The 18870-nt window shown below is 38.2% G+C and overlaps 1 protein-coding gene across 2 annotated transcripts in view; it reads right to left on the bottom strand.

Annotated features, from left to right (window-relative positions):
- Positions 1-2947: 2947 nt before the first annotated feature.
- STEAP1 (STEAP family member 1) overlaps positions 2948-18870 on the bottom strand; it is a 20673-nt gene continuing 4750 nt past the window's right edge. For both annotated transcript variants that reach the window (XM_042475502.1, XM_042475501.1), the window contains 4 exons: positions 13706-13812; positions 8172-8684; positions 5941-6105; positions 2948-3789 (listed from right to left, as the gene is read on the bottom strand). In XM_042475502.1, the coding sequence (XP_042331436.1) occupies positions 3532-3789; positions 5941-6105; positions 8172-8684; positions 13706-13768 (999 nt within the window). In that variant the 5' untranslated portion in view covers positions 13769-13812 and the 3' untranslated portion in view covers positions 2948-3531. The remainder of the gene's footprint in view (positions 3790-5940; positions 6106-8171; positions 8685-13705; positions 13813-18870) is intronic.

Here is an 18870-nt window from a genome sequence, read left to right as displayed (position 1 = left end):
AGTAATGGGCTGAAATATTGTGAAACTGCAGCAGCCAAAAAGCCAGAGAGAAGAAAATTATAAAGACAAGGGTCCTTCCTGCCCCATTTTGTTGGTATCAACCGCGGCACGGATGCCATCCCAAGTCTTTGTGAACACCTGATCATTGTTCAGCGGAAGGAAAGTGTGTGTGAGTATTGTATGAATATGTGAGTGAATGAAAGAGCTCTTGATACTTAATGTTTGTATTACTTTTGTGATTTAATAAATGTTACATGCATAGTGGCTAAAACCAAATTTGGTGTCAAGTGTCTGTGTCAGCCCTGCTTGGGTAAGTCCAGAGAAAGAGAAATGTTCATTACATGCTCCTAGGTTAAATGGGTTGCCCTTACCAATTTGGGCAGAACATCAACTTACCGATAGATCCGTGTAAGCACTGTACAGTTGGCCTTTGGTATCTGCTAAGGTTTGTTTCAGGTTTCACTGTGGATACCAAAATCTATGGATGCTCAAGTCCCATTAAATATAATGGCATAGTGAAATGGTGTCCTTTCTACAAAATGGCAAATACACTCGTCCCTCCACATTCGCTGGGGTTAGGGGCACAGGGCCCCCACAAATGTGGAAAAACCACAAATAACAAAAACACTAGTGGAGCGTTCTCTAAGAATCTCTAGGTCCTTCAGTGCAACTTTTGGTTAAAATTGACCATAGAGTTGCATTGGAGGACCTAGATATTTCTAGAGAGAACATATTAATAAAATCGGTGAATAATCAAATCCACAAAAGTCAAAGTTGCAAATGTGGAGGGACAAGTGTACAAGGTTTTCTTTTGGAATTGATATTATTTTTTAAATATTTTCAGGCTGTGGATAGTTAAATCCATGGATAAAAAAATCAGTGGATATAGAAGACCAACTGTACTTTAATTCTTATCAAAAAAAGGAAGCAGCCCCTTTTCTGAGCAGAGTGGCGAAAAGCAAGAGTTTAGTCTGTGTCCCAGGAGCACCTAAAAGAAGCGACCCTATCACAGGGTTTTCGTAACAAGTTTCTTCGGAGGGGGTTTGTCTTTGCCATCCTTTGAGCCTGAGAGCATGTCACTTGCCCAAGGTCACTCAGTGGGTTTCCATGGGGGAGTCAGGATTTGGACCCTGGTCTCTAGAATCATAGTTCAACACTCAAACCACTACACCATGGTGACTTGATTTATAGTTGAGTATATATAGTAATGCTTCATTTAAAACCTTTTGAATGGCCTACATCACTTTATCTAGTTAATAGGAAAGTATCTCTATGTTTTCAGCTATGCATAAGTTCATTGTCTTATAATAGCAGAAGTTCCCAGTTTGAAGTATTTTCAATAAACCTTTTTTTTAAATGTAGAATAAAATTCATGCTAGGATTTAAAAGGGGTCAGTCTGGAGAGTCAAAGAGGTGGGATCAGAGAGAGAACCTTGTCAAAAAGCAGTATGAATCCTTGAAAGGATTGTTTCAACTAAACAAAGTGGTATTGTTTTATAGGCGCAGTCATCATCTGATGGTTTATTTGAGTCACCTGATCATGAATTAGTTTTTTCTTTATTGTGTTGTTTTCATTGCTGCAGTGAGAACTGGACCTTGGAGTAAAGTCCAGACCCAACCCTGGCAGGTGGTAGAGACGTTGGTATCTTCATTTGTAATTCCAAGGAAGCCATTTCAGTATTCAACCAGTGTCTGGTTTCAGTAATGGATGAAGATGGAACACGAGGATGGGAGTGAATACAAAGAAGCATAATCCAAACAAGACAAACTTGCTCTTGATTAGCTGAAATGCGGATCACAGGATAGAGATTCAGCCTGGATTGTGTTACATTCCCCCAAAACCACAGGTTTGCAGCTTGCTTGTATTCCTGAACTCAGCCCTGAGCCTAGAAGTATAGGTTTCAGCAGTGACTAAGAATGTTATTTGCATGGTTAAAATTATTGTACTAGCTGTGCTTCTTCCTGGAGATATCTGATACATGCCTTGATTACATTGCATTTGGACTACTGTTTATACTGTACATGGCTTGCCTTTGGAAAATGTTTGGAAATGTTAATAGGTCCAAAACATTATGACCAACCCACTGATTGTGGTTGCTTATGTGGATAGAATTCCCATTACAACTTCACTGGTCACTGGTCTTTTTGAGGCACAATTTAAAGTGCCAGTTGTGCTCTACTGAGCTCTATGTGGCTTGGGCCTGGGTTATTGCGGATCTTCCCATATGAATCTGCCCAAATTTTGAGATCTTTGCAAGAAGACTTTCTCTTGGTCCCACTACAATCACAGACTTTCTTGATGGTTGCTCCCCTGCTGTGAAATTCCCTCCTGTGTGAGGCAAGGCCACTTCCTTCCCTGCTTTCCTTCAACCAGCAGGCAAAAATCTTGTCATCAAGTGTTGCTTGTCACACAACCAAGGTAACAAGCAACATGTGCTCAAATTCCCTCTTTTACACAACCCATTAAAGGTAAGGAAGCCCTCTCCAATTTTCACTTTGGCAACTTTAGATTAACAAGGAAGTATATTTCCAGTCACACACAGCTATGTGTGGACCATCACATCAGATTCAGATACCAATTGTGTTCAGCATCTTCAATGTGAACTCACATATATTCTAAACATTGTGGTGCTGTGTGGATGATTTCTTCAGACACATCTCAAGCTTGATATGGAACAAGGCTGAGGACTTTATCACATGGCTAATTTAATTCTTTAGTGTTGGTTGAATTGTATCTCTTTCCCATAAAAAGTTGTACCTGGTCTTTTATGTACCATTTCTCCATGTGTAAGGCTTTGTCTTCAATTCAGAATGAGTCACTATTTCCTAAGCCTGATCTTCAGGCTTGGAAAAAAAATTAACTGTTTACAAACATCCAGAATTCTTTTACAGAACAACCACTTTATGCTTATTATATATAAAACCAGTGGAGCATGAAGGTAAAAAAAAAAATGCAAAAAGGGTTTTATTATTTTAAATACATTAAATGGTAATAAAGTTTTCTACAAATATACCATAAAAGCAACTTGTATTTATATTCTTATTTAGACAATTCAGTTTACATCATAACTTTAAGAAATGTAAAACTGTATTAAAAGCTCAAGAACAAGAAAACATGGTGCTCAGTTACTAATTCAGATGGATTCAGAAGAGCAGAAGAGAGATTCTAAACATTTCAAAGCTTGGGTAAATTATTATTTTGGGGCTATAACTCCAAGAGTCTTTGAGCCACCATGACCAATGGGTGTCAAATAGGTAACTTTTCCAGGCTTTGGAAAAAATTAATGGACCACTCTTACAACAACCATTAGTCACAGTAGCTAAATTTAACCTCTGTATTTGGAAACAATCTCTTCCAAAGCTCTGATGCAACAGAATCCTAAACATGTATACATAGAAGGATGTCTCACTGAGTTCAACAGATAGATTCTATGTTTATAAGCCCAGAACTGTAGCCTTAGGTACAGCCATTGTTTATTCGAAGACTTGGGAAAAATGCATATTGGCAGCAAAGTACAGCAGCACTTAAATCTACAGTTTGGAAACTATCTCTGTCCTACTTGTCACTGTGTTAGCACCAAAGCCAGATCTTATCTTCTGTAGACTTTCCCTGAGGCATGGGAAAAGGAGGACGCATTTACAAGCCAAAACCAAAATTGGAAGAATAACTGCTATCATAAATGTAGGGGGAGTATACCATACAAACTGGCCTATGTCAACCCATTTGTTCCAAGCAAATATTAGGGCATGAACAGTGCATAGCAGCAGTGCTAAATATCCCATGTTGCTCTAGAAAGAAAGAAAGGCAAAAACAATGGATTAGCTTTTCAAAATGAAAATTATAATAAACTATACTGTCCTCTAAGGGTTGTCAACTCACTATGAAAAACAGCTTAGTTTGCTCCTGTGCACTTAATAGCTTAATTGCACAAACCAGCATAAATGGAGGTGTCAGAATCTGCTAACAGCTTTAGATATACTGCATGACTATCATTTGCTATTTGATGTTCTTTTTGTTGCCTGTTTTATTGAACTCTTTCCTGTATTGCAATGTACTGTATTTTATATGTATTATCCTATTATTTCCCAGATTGTATGCCATAGGCAGGTTTACTCTTATCTATTTATTGTTTGTATGTACAGCGCTGTGCAAATCTACAGCGCTATATAAATAATAATAATAATAATAATAATAATAATAATAATAATAATAATAATAATAATATATGTCTGCTGTTTACAGCACAAACACAGCTACAAGACTCAGTTCACCAACTGACAGTCTTAGCTTTATTAAAGCACCACTAAAGTTTATTTAGGTTTACTTTTCCAGAATAATGTGTCTAGTGCCAAAAGATTGGCCAATTAAGTATTAATAAAGTAGGGATAACCCTGAGCCTCTAAGACAAATGTTTTATTGTGATGTGACTTTAGGTTGACTCTGATTTACAGAGATCCTATCATAGGGTTTTCCTGGCAAGATTTATTTAGAATTTTGTTATTTTAATGACTCCAAACCTTTGCCCTATAGTGTGGGGGTGGCATGGAATTATGCCTTTTAGGCTAAGAGAGTGTGTCTTGTCCAAAAACATCCCCTTGGATTTCTGTAGCTGAGTCCCACATTCAAAACACTATACAAGATGAATTCTTCATCTGGAATTCTGAAATCCAAAATATTCCAAAAATATATTTTTTTTCATCGGTGGCTGAGATAGTGACACCTTTGCTTTCTGACTGATGGTCTAACCTCGTTTCATACACAAAATTATTAAAAATATTGTATAACATTCACTTCAAGATATGTGTATAAGATGTATATGAAACATAAACGAATTATGTGCTTAGACTTAGATCCCATCTCCAAGATACCTGATAATGTACATATATGCAAATTTACAAACAAAAACCCCCAAATCCAAAACACCTCTGGTTCTAAGCATTTTAGATAAGGGAGACTCAACCTGTACCATGGTCACTCTCAGAAACAAGATGTATCTTCATATAAAATATCAGGAACTTTCAACCCACTAGATTTAAAATTCAATGCAGAAATTTTTGTATTTTCTGGATTTGATGTACCTAATACCATGCCAGTCCCATACTACAGTGCAAAGGTTTGGGATTGCTGGACTGCACTTTTCTACCACTTGGCTTCCAGAACAAGTTGGGTCAAATTTTCACATCATTAAACCAGCAGAAGAAGATTGGGAAAAACACAGCCCCCAAGGCAGTTCTATTTTCTGGCCCCAATCCTTCTTGGACCACCTTTTTCCTGGCAACAACAGGTGAACTGCCTATTCTGGAATCTTCCAGGACCAACAATTAACCTTTAAAAATATGTTACAGGGGTCCCCTGCACTGTTTACAAATAAAAACCCCAACCTGTTTTTAAATCAAAACCAACAGTATATTTCCAATCACTTGCCTTAGGATGGTGTTGGTTTCTTATTTCTGGAAATCTGTGCTGAAAATCTGCCCTGGGACCAGCAACTCTTACCCTAACTTAGCCCAACAAGTTCAGTACTGATCTTTGCCTATTTTTCAGTCAGGCAATAGTACAGTATGGAAATTATTTAGTAATGTTCCAGCTTGCTTTATAAAATAGTAAGATGCTTATGTACAGGTAGATCTACTTATGAAGAAGGCCCTATATTGGTACTACAGAGTGAAACCTTTTAATATAAGCAGCAACCTTCAGGACTAATCAATTTCAATCCTAGTGCAAAGAAACCTGACTAAACCAGATGCTTCTTGGAATTACCCAGTCTCTGACTGAAAAAAAGTCATCTGGGATTTGAAGCAGAAGTCTTTTTCTGCATTTAGAACCTTTTAGTTAGCAATATCAGAGACCGAATCTCAAACCCCTAATACACAGTATATTGTCCTCCCAGTAAGATACAATCCCTGCCTAACAATCTATAGAGTTTTATTTACATTTACCTGAATGTAATGAAACTCTCTCCAGGTCAGTGAGTGGCTGACAGATGGAATTGAAGATACTGCCAGCACAGCCATGATAGCAAGTCCCAGAATTCCTAGAGACACATAAATTTCCATTCTCCAGACATCATGTTCAATCCAGGCATTCTCCTTTTTCTGCTTCACCTGTGGAGAGAGTACTTCATTTTAAGAAGTGTCAAAATGATGCTCTGAAGACCCAAATGTACTTAAGATTCAGGGCTGCCCGGCCGATTGGCTGCATTTTGCCAGGGATGGAATCTCTTCTGTATACGTGGACTGAATAGAGAAAAGTTTTGTGGGAAAACAGACTCTATAAAGATGCAATCTTTCCCCTGTTTGCAGACCCACCTTTTGCAACGGGCTGTTTCTACATACATCCTGGTTTGCACGGAGGTTTCTTCATCTCAGAGTGTACATGGAGGAAGTCTTCAGAGAAGGGGTTAAAATATTGGCCAGCTTGAACCAACCCATATGTTCACAACAGTTTACATTATCACATTAACAGCAGTTCTGAACAAACCAAGGGGCCCTTTAACTGCCTTGGTTTCATCCTTTGGAATTCTGAGTTTGCAGCTGAAGGAGGGGCATTTAGATTTCTCAGTCAGAGAACTCTAGTGCCTCAGCACACTACAAATCCCAAAACTCTATAGAATACAGCCATGTGAGTTAAACTGGAATCATAGTGCTACAAGTGTATATTGTCTGAAAGGTCCCCAAGATACATTTGTTGTTTGGCTCCCATTTTCCTCTTCATCTGCATGCACCATAAATTGAGCATGGCCAAGTTGCCTGATCTTTAACTGAACAATTGCTTATACCAACAACATTGAAAGTTGCATCAGTTGCCAGCAAAGAAAAGTCAGATTAAGAAATATTTACCTATTTCAGCAAAGTTTTGACCTCAAAGGAGGTTTGTTCCAGTCCCTTCTTAACTTGATTTCCCCAGCAGGACTGCCGTTATTTGCTGATGGAACAGAATTCCATCTAAGGCTAAATTCAACCTTGAGCAGATTGTAACACCAGGTAATGCACTAAGAAACAGTATTTTAAGCAGCTAATCAGCAGGCATTCTTGAAAATTGTTGTCATCAGGTCAGGAAAACCATACAGTTCAGGTGTTTTTGTTCTAAAAATCTGTACACAGAAACAAGTTGTGCTGGTACTGGCCTTTATTTAAAACTTGGTTCCCAGAGTGCAAAGGGACAACAGGGCTCTGGAAACTTTAAGATAAAACAGAATTTCAGTCAAAACAGTGTCCTGTGTTTCCCCTAACCTTCACAAGCTTCTAGAATTTCATGGAATTCTACATTATACTTCTATTTTTGCTTATTGCCATTGATCCATATATGTTACTTAAGCTGCTGCTGTTGTTGAAGCCATCCAGCTTAACAACAACAAATTTATTTCTTACCTGCCTGATACCATCACCATTTTGATAATATCTAGGGCGGGGTACAGACTGTCCAAAAAGGGCGGTCTGACAGCGCCTTGTTTTGCTGTGTGAGGAAGCTCCAGAGGACAAACCACGGGGCTTCCTCGTGTGGCAAAAAGAACCTGCAAAAAGCGGGTTCTTTCTGTGTCGCCCTTATGACGCTGCAGATGTCACAAGGGGGCGCGGCGTGCAGACGCTAAGTGTCTGTCACGTCAAAATGGCGGCACCTGTGTGTACAGGATGCCGCCATTTTGACACCCCCTTCACATGTTAGGGGTGAGGCCCATATGGGCAGTGCACCCTCGGCCAACCCCTAGCACATGATGAGGGCACCCTATAGTCCCATCTGTCCAGGGCCTAGATTGAGACTTAAACGTTCACAATCAAATACAGCAACCAGCAGTTTATAGAGAGATAAATGTTAACCAACAGTTTAAACAAATACCAGTTTCCCGTGTCTTTGTGCACTAATGACCATCATTAAAATTGGACCTGCAACTTCATTTCCATACACAAAGGTTTTGTAATTTGAATTGACATCCTCACATACCAAGGGCATATATATGTCTGTACCTGGCTTCCACTCCACCAAATGCATCTGAGGAAATAGACTGAAGTCTACGAAAGCTCATGATGCCAATTTCTTTCTTTCAGTTAGTCTCAAGGGTGCTACAAGATCTCTCTGTGTTCTGATTCCTCAGACTAACATGGCTATATGTTTGAACAGTTTATAGAGATTTAATGGCACATAAAACAGACAGAGACACACAGAGACATACCTGTTGATATGCCCAGTTTAAGAGTTTGTATCTGTAAGATCTCCTCATTGGATAGCACAAACTGTAGCAGGCATGCATGGAGGCAAAGAAGAAGCTGAGAAGTCCAAACTGTTTTCTGGATAACATCCATCTATCCAGCCATTGTGGAAAACGTCTGTACTTTGTTCTATAATATAATTGGAAACCTGCAGCCAATATTCCCGGCAAATAAACCAAGGCCAAAAGGGTAATAGAAACCACAGGCAAGACTTTGTTGATGACCAGGATTGGAATTTTATAAAACACATTTTCTTGAGCAGTTACAAAGGGATGGATGACATCCCTTAGACAAGTGTACATAAAGGTTAACAAAGATAATACCAGGGCTATCTTTGCTGGTAAATGCCATCTAGGGAAAAGGTCATGTTTACAGTGCTTATTGGGAGGAGCGTCAAACTCATCTATATAGATTCTTGGATGAATATGGGGGAAATCAGATGCTTCAGGTGAGCCAGCTGCTTGTAAATCCATTACCTAAATGGGAAAAAAAAACACCAATACATAAATCTAGCAGGGATTTAAAAGCACGTATCAGTATTAGGAGATCCCTGAATTGCTGCCCTTTACAAATCCACTTATACACACTCGGTTTGAAGCCATTCTAATCTGCGCTTGTAGTTCTACATTACAGGAATTTGGCTACATTATTGGGACTGAATGGAAAGAACTTAAGGTTACATGCTAGTTGCCCTTTTCACTCATGATTTTTAGCATCAGTGTTCATTAGAGGAAGTTAGCTACCTCCACTGATTACTTTTCTTCACCAATCCTTTGAAGTGAGATGCAGCTTAAAAGACGTGGGAAAACTTCTTTTCGGTTTGAATAGCACATGAATGGGTACAGAATGAAATCTGTAGGCTTTACGACACAATAGCCTGAAAAGGCAAGCTAATTCTTTCTTTTATCTCCTAGACAATTGTTGGTTGTTTGACTTGCAACTTGAAGGAGGAGGAAGCAAAAAAGAGAACTAGAGTTGCTGGGTGTCTATATGGGTAGAGCTTCCATACTCAGATGTAATTCAGCAGAAGCCACTGAAATCAGCCTGCTAATGAAAAATACATTTAAATTCCTTCTTCTGCACAATGCTTAATGGCTTATTCTCATCATTCCCTGACATTCAGATAAAGTTATTTTTAATTTCTTTACACCAGGGAGGGGGAAATCACACAGCCCTCAAGATGTTGTAAGTCCAGGATTCCTCATTATTGGCTATAGTGTTGAAATCTGATGGGAGTTACAGTCCAACAAAGTCTCGAGGGGTACACAATTTCATTTTTGTTTTATACTTTTGCCAGGTGCCTTAGCTGCTGTTGCATTGCACCCAGTTCTAGATACTGTACTTCTTTAAGTCCTGGTATAAGCCTTTATGCAAAGAACACAGCCACATAGCCCAAAATCCCCCACAAAAAACTATGGATGCCAGATGTGAAAGCCTTAGACTTCAAAATGCTACTAGTATTTGATATATTGTCTACATCTATATTACAACTTTCCTCCAAAAAGATCAAGATGGCATACATGGCTCTTTTCCATCATACCCCTGACTCTTGTCCCCAGATTTGCTTTCCTCCCTTCCCCCCTCCGTCAGCACTGTTAGCTGGCACGAGTTTTATTGTTTTTATTGCATTGGTTTTAATGTGATTTTAGTATTATCGTATGTTGTATTATTGTATGTTTTCCTGTTGTACACCGCCCTGATTCCAAGAAGGGCGGTATATAAATAAATTTTTATTATTTATTATTATTATACTTTATCCTCGCAACAACAGCTCTGTTAGACAGGTCAGGTAAGACAACGAATGGCCCAAGATCACCAAGGGACATCATGATTCACTGAGACAGAGAGAGTAATAAAGTATCATTGGCATATTGGAGTACAAAAAGCAGACGATTTCCCAGTGAAGGTGGGTGAGAATCTATTGTGATCATAAAGACAGGTAGATCAGCCACAAATAGATTAAACAGATGAGGAGCCAACACCAGAGTAGATAAGGTCTGTTAATAGGCCCGATTTAGAAAATTTCACTCTACAATGATTATTTGTATGGAGTTGGCTTAAAAGAAACAACAATCGAAGATCTATATTAAACCTAACCAACTTGTCCCAAAATAAAGGTCGGTGAATTGAATCAAATAAATCAGATCAATAAAAGCCACATATAGTTTACCTTTGCAGACACATTTTTTCAGGAGACTATTATCTGTACCTCCATGTGTACATCATCTGACTCTCTATGCGGAACTAGGATTGAATGCTCTTGAAACCGAAGTCTGGTTGATGACTTACAGGTTTTGATTTAAGATACCAAAGATACATTTCAGGCCTAATAGAGTCAGTCTTTTATGGTTCCTACTATCTGACATTTACTATGACAGTTGGGCTAAATTTTATGAAAATAAAATAATTTCTGTGGGTTTAAATTTTGATTCTGTCCTTTTACTAACCAAAAAGGAGTGTTTTGAATCTATTAGGCTCTGCCTTGCAGGGAGAGAATATCAACTGACATATCCAACTCCTTCTAGTGTGTGTTCTCCAGCGATGCTCGGTATCCCCCCCCCCTTTCAGGGTAGGATTCTGGATTATTTTCAAACCCATTCACTGCTGGTGTCGAGGAAGGCCTTTTTGTTTGCAAGATTGAATGTACACCCCTCAAACGTTACCAGGGGCAGATATTTGCAGACCTCATTTTTGAATTGGGTATGTCACTGTGATCAAGCTCCTGATGTTCTCCATCATATTGTATTGCTTTGTCCACTGTATATAATTCCGAGGGAAAAAATTGTTAAGAAGGTTATTGGAAATGAATATCTGTTTGGATGGGTTATTAATGGAATACTTATTGGAAGATCGGAACCACATACAGTCAGCCCTTCTTATACGTGGATTTTTTATACACGAATTTAAGCATACACAGTTTGAAAATGTTCCAAAAAAGTATAAATTTACCTTGATTTTCCATTTTTTATAAGGGACACCATTTTGCTATGTCATTATATGTAATGAGACTTGAGCATACACGGATTTTGTTATACACGGGAGATCTGGGAACCAAACCCCAGCGTATAACAAGGGTCCACTGTATTACCAGGCTAATGGCCAATTTTCTGGTGGAGGCAACAAGTTTATGGCTTAAATTTTAATAACGATCCTGAAGTTTTATTTTAAATGCATGTTGTTGTAGTATGCCTAATAAAGGTTGTAAAAAAATGAAGTGATTCACTGGGATCTTGAATCTGCATCTCCCAAGTCCTAGTCAAATACTGTAATACAAAAAGTTAAGCTACAATTGCTTCTCCAAAAGGACACAAGGTTCATGCCCATATCTTTTCTCAAGGGTCCTAATGACAATGGAGGAATGCAAATAAGGAGCCCAGTTAGTTAAAACCCTTTGAACTTGATAGCTCACCATTTGCAGGATTAAATGGAGAAGTGGGACAATATGCTCCATGGGATTAGGCAGGGGTGGACAAACTTCAGGCAAGTCAGAACTCGCCCCCCCCCTTTGTAAAAAAAAATCCCAAACCTAATCAGAGATAGGTGCAAAAGCCAGACACATAAAATTAAAGACCAAGATTCCTTAACTTTTATACTTTATACTTACTCCCAGGAGTTTGTTTTCAGTAACACAACTAGGCATTGAGCTCACCATCCTTTCAGACAGATCTATCTCCTAGTGATTTCAAGCTTTCTTTATTTCATGAGCATAATTTTTGTGGTAAAAGTCATTTTGCTATTGTTAAACAACTGGGAGTCTAAGTTCCTTGTTGATCTACTGCAATTTAATGAGATCAGCAGATCCTGATCTACCTTCTACTCATACTTTAGGCCATGTGGCAGCAAACATTTCCTTTTCGGGTCTTTTAACTACCTTCCTCAGGACAACGTATCATTTGTAAACTAAGCAAATAAAAAGATAAATGTGATTTTATGTGAACAGCACTTCAGACAAGTACGTTCTCAATGTCAAAATGATGTAGTTAATAACCTATGTATATTTATTTCCAGTTTGGATGTGATGAAGTCTGTTCAACATAGGTTTTTAATCAATAGTCCTAAGTGCTCTAAGAGGCACCTCAAGGGCTATAATAAGAACTGAATCTGGCCATCTCTCCATCTCCTGCTCACCAACAAAGGCAGCAGTAGGCCTATAACTTAGTTTGATTTTCTGGCTAGCCTAGCCACTAGTTTTGTCTGCCTGGGAAGAGATGGTAAGGAAGTCCAGTGAATAGTCTCATAAAATCAGTAGTTTATGTAGCTCAGATTGGATTTCTTCCTGAATTTCTTGTATCAGAGGGTTATGAAGGAGCTACTCCCTCTTTAAAGCTGAGGATTAAGGGTAAAGCCTGGCAAATAAGATATGGTCAAGGCAGCAAATTGTGGATCAATTAATTTATAGGCAGAGGTGTTAGCCATTCCTAACCAGGAAACACAGTATCTTTCCCACTCAGACTCCTTACCAGTTTCAAGCTTATTAGATTAAATACCATTTGTATAGTGCCCACTGAAGGAAATAGTGGTAGGATTTCACAGATTTCCTAGGTAATACTGGCTGTGCCCATTTGATTGTATGGTGGTAGAAAACCAAATTCATGTTTTGTTAGGGTGTGTAAATTATGACAATTTAAGATCTAAATTTAAGATCTAAACATTGCTCTGTTTCTGAAGAAGCAATCTGAAATTTTAAGAGTAAAAGTTATTACATTATTAAATGGGTCAGATTATTATGCTGCTTTTAGAACAGCAAAAATGATTAAGTCTATGATAATGAGGTAGTAGTCCTTGACAAATTGCTGATTTTAATGAAAATTTGCTGGACATTATCTAGTTCTAGATTCGTAACTTAGGGCCCGAAAAGACAGGCCAAAATAAAGCTGCTTTGGGTCACTTTGGAGGTATGCTGTTTAAATGATGCATGCGTCCTAAGAGCCTGGAAGCTATGCCAAAGCCATGTTCCAGTCCTAAAGACTGGAGCACAGCCTTGGCACAGCTTCTGGCCTCTTAAGATGTGTGTGTCATTTAAACAGCATACCTCCAAAGTGACTCGAAGCAGCTTTATTTTGGCCTGTCCGTTTGGGCCCTCTGAATCTATATTAGTTCTTAACTGTCCTCTGTCTTACTGAGGATTTAAGTTTCAATTTTATTGGTTAGTATAATTTATATTATTTGTCTCTTTTCAGCTTTCTGTATTGTTATTTTGATGAATAATCTCATTTGTTGGTTTTGTTTTTAATGTGAATTGATGCTATGCTTTTTGTCATGTCTGCAAGAGCCTGGTTGGCTCATGCATAATAAATGTCTTCTACAATATTCATTAGTGTGAATAACAAAATAGAAATATTTAAAAATTATGACATTTCAGCTCTTCTATGAAGAATGTAGAGGCCAAACATCTTGCCAAAAAATAAAATAAATAAATAATTTTTTAAAAAAATCAAATATTTATGTTTTGTTAGTAACTCCAGTAAATCTAAAGGCACACATGAATGAGGTTTACCGAATTGTTCAAATTCTCCCAAGTTCTTTCAGGATCCATTTTCTGATCTTCATCCACATCCATGTTTCTGAGCAATGGCTATCCTTTCTTTTATGGTAAGGCGACCTCTGAAAGATAATTTTATATAAGGCTTTTAAATGGGTTCTTTTTGTGAGGAGGAAGGTGTTATAATGCTAGGCACTTGGAATTTTAAACACATATTAAAAAATTAAATTAAAACAACTGTTTGATTTAGCAGATCACTTGTAGAGAACAGATAAACACCTTGCACTGATCAATACTTTTTGTGTTGGAATCTGAAAACTTACCAGCTTCAGATCTTTTTTAAAAATAAATGTAGGGTTAGATTAACAGGATTCTAATAAGTATCTTTCTGTCATAAAATGGGCAAGTCATGATAGATTTCTGGCCAGATTTCTAGCAAATCCTAGGCAAGGTAAGTGTGTGCTGCTTGATCACTCCCACCCAACAAACTGAAGAAGTAATTGCTTGTTCTTGGTTTACCTCTCTGGCTTGTTGAGCTGCCTGAGATTTTACTCTGGGAAAAAAGCAGCGTACAAATGAAACAAATAAATAAACATTGAGGGAAGTCAAGCCAAAGCATCAAGTTTAGGCATCGCAAAATAAGCAAATCTTTGATAGGTGGTCCATGGTTTGATTAACCACTTGTATTTACAGTGTGGAAGATTGGGCAGTGTGCACCAGTAGGCTACTTGTAAACAAGCCTGGGCTCACCTTGAATCCTGACATATCACATGAATGAAGTCTGTCAGAAGTATCTCAGATCAGAACTGTCATACAATCCTTCAACTTTTCTACTGCAGTCCCTTCCACAAATATCCCAAGTGTGGTTCCAAATAACGTAGAGTTTTAAAGACACACCGTTTTCATCTTCTGCATGAATTACCCACAACAGGTCTAGACAAACAAGCTTGACCTGTTAGAACCTCTGTTTTTCCAAAACATTTAAAACTGATGAGGGGTGAAAACAAAATATTTCTCCTTTAAAAGGAAAAGACTTTACTAAGATGAAAGAGGAAACAAAGCAAAAATGAAATAGAATATTTGCTGGAAGATACCTTAAAGGTTTAGTTTATTCTACTCATGCAAATATGATAAAATGATAAATACAGTAAAAAGTATGTATACTTTTTTATAGCTATCATAAAAACCCAACAGGCAGAACCACAGAGACTTTTATGAAACAGTGAGTATGTTTTGTAAAGCAAACCCACACTCCTTAAGCAAGCAGTAATTTTTGACTTTTCACAGGGAAGTTGACATCATTGTCTTCCTTCAATCTGTGCTCATGCTACGAGGCAAAAACATATTGCCATGAATAAAATCCATTCATAAGGGAGGCTGTTTATACTCTGCCTGCTACAGAAGTGGACCACTGCTACTGGCAATATTTGCAGTGCAACAGAAGTGCAGTTCCTTGATCACCGCTTCACACAGTCTCAGTGTCCTTGGTCTCTAAACAGAGATGCTAGAAGTAAGAATATTAAATTATGTTGTCTCAATTCTTCCCTGATGTTTATGCAATATGCTTGGGTTTTTTTTTTCATGGGCAGAAGTTAACACTTATTACATAGAAGACTAACAGTCCACCAGTTACATGAGACAGGAAAAGAGAGATAAAAATCAAGTACAGTCCAAGCAGTAGATCTCAGAAGAGAGATAATCAATAAACATTTTCCACTGAAGCCAATAGAGACCGTGATGCATATATTATTATACTGCAAATATATCATGATGTTAGAGAGAACTAATCTGTCCTTTATTAGCTAAGCTTCCTAGTAGAAATAATACATCCCAATGGATTTTGACACAGGTTTGAGATATTACCATTTTGGACAACTGTCAGAAACCCCTAACCAGCATGGCCAATGGTCATGCATGTTAGCAGATATTGGAAGTTGTAGTTCAAGTAAAATTTCAAAGCACTGGTAGTTACTGACAAGGCTGCAAAGTTCTTTTGTGTTTCAGTCCACTCAATCATTAAGGTGAGTGTGTTATCTGCACTACGTAGTGGATTTCTACAAGATTTCTCTTTTTATTTCAGTAAATTTATGTTAATAAACATTAGCTTTTTAAACAAGAAAGCCAGACTCAGTGTGATTCAGTCTGAGAGAAAACAAGCTCATTGCCCAGCTGGATGTACAGAAAGGGCTGAATCCACATTTTGCAAAAGCTGCAGACAATTAATCTAAAAAGCTAGATGACATCAGGGAGTGGGATGACAATATCAGACAGTATAATCCCATCCTTGATGGCCATTTCCTAACTCTTTATGCAGAGAGGCAGAAAGGCATGCAAAGGGAATCATTCGTTATGCCTGATTAGTGACTAGGAATAACATGAATCTCATCCTGCCAGACTCAGCCTCCCAAATGAGATAGGAAGGAATTTGAGGGATTTCCTCTACACCTTCCCCAGGCCAAGTTTGATCCTTCTTGATCATTAAAACATTTGGGAAGAGTTATAATTTGAGATTCTGGAGACCAGGGCTCAAAACCTTGCTCAACCACAGAAACCCACCGGGGTGATCTTAGGCAAGGCACACTCTCAGTCTCAGAGGGAGGCCTTGGCAAACCCCTCTTCTGACCAAATCTTGCCAAGAAAAAGCTGTGATAGGCCTGTTACAGACTGCCAAAATAAAGCTGCTTTGGGTCTCTTTGGAAGTATGCTATTTAAATGATGCATGGGTCCTAAGAGTCCGGAGGTCGCACCAAAGCCACACTCCATTCCTAAGCACTGGAGTGCAGCTTTGGTGCAGCTTCCGGACTCTTAGGATGCATGCATCATTTAAACAGCATACCTCCAAAGAGACCCGAAGCAGCTTTATTTTGGCAGTCTGTAACAGGCCACAGTCTTGCTTTAGGGTCACCATAAGTCGGAACCGACTTGAAGGCAAACAACAATAACAACATGATTTGGAGAATAGCAAGGCTTACTTAAGAGCCTGAGTTTGCAAGAACCAAGCACTTCTAATAACTTCTGGAGGGATTTCACTTATCGGATGCTTTAAGTCGAAGCCACTTGACAGCAAATAAATAGCTTAGGCTGGATGCAGACCACCAATGGAATAACTGTTTTCCTCCCCAGTATCCTGAATCCTTGTTCTCTGTCCCTTACTATTTGAAGTATGTTGCATACTGCATGAGAGACAGGTAACTTTAAAAAACCCAAGGTGACATGGTAAGGGAATGGCCTTTCAAGAAGTCTCCGCATCACAGCTGACCATTCAAGAAACAGCAGATACACCCTTTCCAAAAACATTTTTCCTGATGTTGCTTTTCAAACTAATTTCTTGACCACTGTTTAAATTTTGATATTTTTCATTTACAGCAGCCTCTGTTAGCTTTAAGGAAAGCTGTAGTACTGTTTTTATTTTCTTTCACAATGGAGTCTGAAAAACATTTTGGACTAGAGCTCTAGAATTTCCCCAGCCAAGAATAACCACTGGGGAATTCTGGGAAGGGTAGTCGAAAAGTAATGTTATGGGTAGTTTTATTTTCTGAGTTCTTCTTTTCATCGCTGCCATGGATATGCTGTGCAGAAAGGCAGGACAAATAAATACTTGATTTAGCAATCAAATGATTTAACAGAGCAAACGTTTCAGATTCTGCAACCTTCTGATAAATATTTGGGAAGTGCTTAGAAACTTCAGTTGGTGTCCAAAACTTCAGCCAGACTGTTAACTGGGGTTGGCTACAGGAATCATACAACTCCCTTGGTGCAAACAACTCTGCTTGCTGCCAGTACATCGCTGGTTATGAATTATAAATAGGCTGACTATACATACCATTTTAAATGGGAAAGTACCATTTTTTCATGTTTCCCGTCAGGCTTGACTTTTTTTTTATGACTCTCAACAGTTCCCGACTTTTGCATGAATATGGAATCTTACGTAAGTCTGTCACGTTTTTGTCATCCCAATGTCCCATTTTTATTTCATGGAAATATGGTCAGCCTAACTATAAAGCTTACTTTCAGGATATCTGAAGGATCATATCTCCCTGTATGAGCTGCAGGAATTTCTAAGAATTTTAGGGGAGGGCCTTCTTGGTGGCTGCTCCAGGACTATGGAATTCCTTCCTTAGGGAAGCTAGGATGGCTCCTTCCTTGCTCTTCTTTTGCCAGCAAGTAAAAACTTTCCTGTTCCAACAGGCTTTTAAAAACTGCAATGGGTTTTAATGACAATTATTTTTAAAATATCCTGTATTTTAATTAATTTTTTAATGGTTTTAAATTTATAGTTCATTTAACTGCTTTTGAACATGCCTTTTCTACATATTTGATTGTACTGTTTTTGGATGCTTAGTGTGAAAGGGCTTTTGGTTTTAATGTTCTGTAAACCACCTTGTGTTTCAATACTGTGGGAAAAGCAGGATATAAATGAATAAAATAATAAAATAATTTTTTATTACAGTATATACTTTCTTACCATAATTCCAAACTCCTGGCATATTCTTGCTGCCTTCCTCCATTATAGATCCAAAAAGATAAAATTGTTCCTCTAAGCCCACTTAACTCTATACATGAAGGAAAACCTCCCAATTCCCCCAAAATCTGTGCCATGGCATTTCCCCTGAATTTGGCATGATCAGGACATATGATGCAGAGTCAATCATCAGCAAACATAGAGTAAAAAACACTTCAGAGCAGATTTTTAAAATTCCCAGCTTACTGAGGAGTTTCCAGGAAATTCCAGTGTTTCCTACATGTGTCCTGTTGATTCATGCTGTATTTGGAGGGAGCAGACAGGACAGTTCTCCTGGCAAGTGCCTCCACTTTCAGTCAGGTCTTGCCACCGACGCCAAGAGCTTGGCCATTTACCTGACCAGCCCAGAATGAAGTTAAATTAAAGATTTTTCTGGATGAGATTTGACAGCTGAATGCGTTGTCTGAATTCAAAACAGCACTGAAGACCAATCTCTTCTGGCAGGCTTAGCCAGAAGATTTTTAAATAGCGAATTTTAAATGTGGCTTGTTTTAAATATGTATACATCTTGTTTGTCCTTTTAAACTGATGTGTGTTTTAACTGATGCTGTTTGTTAATTGTTGTTGCCCACCTTGATCCATGGGAAGAGTTGGGCTAGAAAATAATAATAATAATAATAATAATAATAATAATAATAATAATAATAATAATAATAAT

Source organism: Sceloporus undulatus, chromosome 6 (assembly GCF_019175285.1).
Source record: "Sceloporus undulatus isolate JIND9_A2432 ecotype Alabama chromosome 6, SceUnd_v1.1, whole genome shotgun sequence".
Lineage (NCBI taxonomy): Eukaryota > Metazoa > Chordata > Lepidosauria > Squamata > Phrynosomatidae > Sceloporus > Sceloporus undulatus.
This window is presented reverse-complemented; position numbering and strand designations above follow the sequence as displayed.